Raw genomic sequence first — 3,450 nt, forward strand, 5'->3', positions numbered from 1 at the left:
TTTGAGAGGTTTTCACTATAGGGCGCGTGTGCTAGCCAGACAGAGAGAGACATAGAGACAGAAAGCGAGAAATCACCCCCCCCAGGGGGGATGGCCACACCGCAATCCCTTCTCCTCCATTCTCCTCTCAGGATCTTGGGCACGCACGCACACGTGCCCGGCGTGAGTTTTAAGCCACCGGGTCTGGGACGCAAACCGCAGTCAACTACGTGGGAGTCCAGCGACATAGCCATTATGCTAACTGCTGGTTCCCAGCAGCATATACTTCTGTGTCAACTTTTTAAAGGCGTGTACCTTAAAACAAAAACAAAAAAGCACCCTTTTTCAATAGTAAGTGGAATGGCAGCATTCCAATGAATGGTAATAGTCTTTAATCATTTGACCATTCCCTAGGAGTATTTTGTAAAGGGAATTTTTAGCCATGAGAGACATTTGTATACACAATCAACATCTTAATGATACCAATAAGATCTTTAGGTATCTTTCTCTCCAGATGTGGCCATTCTGTGGCTGATGGTATGGACCCTTATTTCCTAATGTTAGAAAGCTCTGAGTCTTGAAGGGACCAGCAGATGGCATAATGGTTATGTTGCTGGAATCCCATGCAGTCAATCATGGATCAAGTCTTTGACTCAGAGGCTTGAAACTCACTCTGGGTGCGTATGTGTGCATGCCCAAAATCCCAAGAGGAGAATGGAGAGAAGGGATTGTGGCGTGACCATCCCTCTTAGGGGATCATTTCTTGCTTTATGTTTCTCTCTCTCTCTCTCTGGCAAGTGCATGAGCTCTACAGCAAAAACAAACAAACAAAAATCCCACAAGAAACAAAAAACAAAAACAAAACAAAACAAAACACCTTCTCTAATAAAAAAAAAAAGAGAGCTCTGACTCTCTTAGTGCCAGCTGCCCTGTGGGTGCCAGGCTGATGCTCTTATAACCTCTGCTGTGTGTTGGTTGCAGATTTGGATGCTTCCCAGACTGCGTCTCCAACTTCCTGCAACTCAGATCTACAGACAGTGACCACACATGATGGCGAAACTGGAGATGGAGCTGAAGAAAATATTGTTTACCTCTAACCGTGTTGTTGTTATTTTTCTAAGCGAAATGAAACACTGGCACTTTGGGGAGACACTCTTCCCCCCCATTCCTTGTCTGTTGTGTGATTTTCTATGTCCAAATTGCTTTAAGAATAATATTTAATATTTCATGCAAGTTCATTTTGAGGAGGATGTGTCTAATTAAATTATTGAAAGCATAATTTTTCTGTTTGTATAATCTTTATTACACCTAATTTCAGATTTCTGGAGAAGAAACTAACTTGAATAAGCAGAAGTATTTTAAAAGTTGTTTTGACTCTGGAGTAAAATTCCCGTATTGCATTCTTTACTGGATCATCTGGATTTTGAGATGCCTTGTAAGATCTAGATGAAGCAACTTGGATTTAAGGACTGATATTCATAGGAGTGAACTTTCACTGTCATAGCAGTCACTTTCTGAGAGTGGCCTTCGGGCCCAAGAAGGCAGGAGATGGAAAGGCCTTTTACGGGCTAGTTTTTATGTGCTTCTCTTTGGGACAGCAAAGTTGCCGTTTAACCAGCATGTGCTCCCTGTGTCCCTGTTGTGCCTGAGCAGACACTGTCAGGGCCACAGTCCTGGCATGCTTAGGACCTGAGCTGCGTTTGGCTGACACATTTACCTGGTCATAAAGCTGGTGAGATTCAAGCCACAGTTCAGCACAATCTTTCAACACAGCCTAGAGGCCCAGCACTCCCAGCAAATCAGTTTTTGATATAAACAATGGAGCTCCATTAGAGCCGGCCTGCTATGAGGGGCCGTCCTGACTGGCAGCTGCAGCACTAGCAATTACCACTCACTGGAGGACCTCTTCCCTGCATTCTTCAAGGACAAACGTCTGGCTCTCATGAAGCTTGCTGCCTGGATACGCTTTTCCACAAAGGAAAGCTGGCATATCCTGCCTTCGGAGTAATATGGGTCTCTGGGTGAGAAAAGAAACCAGGAAATGTTTTCATTTTATTCTTGAGAAATATTTGTGTATGTTTCGTTCAGTGTCAATAAATATCCTTTACCTCATTATTTTACTTTGTAATTTAGATATGAAGTGTAGGGCCAGAGTAAAGCTCTCATTTTGTGCACACATACCATCTGCCCTTATGAAAAGTGAAAAGAAAGGAGGATTATTAAATGCATTCTGAATTTCAGCTCTTGCCAGAGACAGAAGTGATAGGAGGGGAAAAATTTTCACTCAAATCCCATTGTGGTGTTTTTCCTACTTAAAGTTGTAAGTTGTTATCTACATTGTTTTTTCATCCTGACAAGTAAAATAGTAGTTTTTAAAAAGGTCTGTTTTTTGGCACTCCTTTTTCTGACTCTTGCTTCGTTTTTGTCACAATTAGATTAGAAGGTTCAATGACTAATCTTTTCACAGAATGGATATAACTTATTAAAATTCTAGTCAATCACTTCGCTTCCTAACTGAACTCCTAACTGAATTATAAACTGCATCTCTTATTCGTAAGGACATCTAGAAACATTTTTTCTTCCTTTTTTCTGTAATAAAATCTGTTCCAGAATTCTCTGTCCCTTGAATGAAAAGCATATAGATATTTCAGTTTAAATCCTTACTCTGATAACCACAAATATAACCAAAAATATAACCCTTTTTCATGACAGTAGGTATGGAAATAGTGAAGTTATGTAAAAAGATGAAAAATCCCTATGGGAATCCTTAAAAATATGTGTGGTCAGTCAGTTTTCAAGCCCTACAAAACTGGTCTTCATTCGTTCTTCCTGAGGAAGCCTGTGCATATCTTTTAGCTACCAGTGTTCATAGATTCTTCTCGGTACTTATTATTATGACTTCTCAATAGAATATAACTAAATTTCAAAACATTTAAAAATTTTTATTTATTTATTGAGATAGCGATGGAGAGATACTCTTGGCAGGGTCTTAATGTGCTGCAATCCTCCCTCAAGGCTTCAGCCAGTGGGATCATGGACACAGGTGGATGCACCACACATGTTTAGGTTAACCCAGGATTGGAACCCAGGCCTTTCACGTGGCTCCAGTATCACACAGTGGTGCCACCACTACCGAGCCTTTAAAGTTTTCTTGCTAAGTTTCTCCTTCTCACTTTGTCCTTACCATGTAAGTGAGCTCTGCTATGGTCTGAATGTTTGTGTCCCCTCAAATTATATGTTGAAAATTTAATTACCAATGCATTGATAGTAGGAGGAGCACCCTTGGAAAAGTAATTAGATCATGAGCTGCACTCATGAATGGGATTAGTGCCCTTATGAAAGAGGCCCTAGAGAACTCCGTTGCTTTTAACCTAATGAGAGCTTCAGTAAGGAGATGCCTTCTACGAACCAAGAAGGTGGCCTTCATCAGATACCTAGTCTGCTGGAGCCTTGAATTCAGGCATCCTATCT

The 3,450-nt window shown here is 41.0% G+C and overlaps 1 protein-coding gene across 2 annotated transcripts in view; it reads left to right on the top strand.

The window, feature by feature from the left end:
• The window catches only part of ARHGEF28 (Rho guanine nucleotide exchange factor 28), a gene marked incomplete in the record, with an annotated part of 274,949 nt that extends 272,607 nt beyond the window's left edge, over nucleotides 1–2,342 (top strand). For both annotated transcript variants that reach the window (XM_027772037.1, XM_014587964.2), the window contains 1 exon segment: nucleotides 961–2,342. In XM_027772037.1, coding sequence (XP_027627838.1) covers nucleotides 961–1,076 — 116 coding nt within the window.
• Between the last annotated feature and the right edge of the window lie 1,108 nt (nucleotides 2,343–3,450).

Source organism: Tupaia chinensis, unplaced genomic scaffold (assembly GCF_000334495.1).
Source record: "Tupaia chinensis unplaced genomic scaffold, TupChi_1.0 Scaffold000250_1, whole genome shotgun sequence".
Taxonomy (NCBI): Eukaryota; Metazoa; Chordata; class Mammalia; order Scandentia; family Tupaiidae; genus Tupaia; species Tupaia belangeri.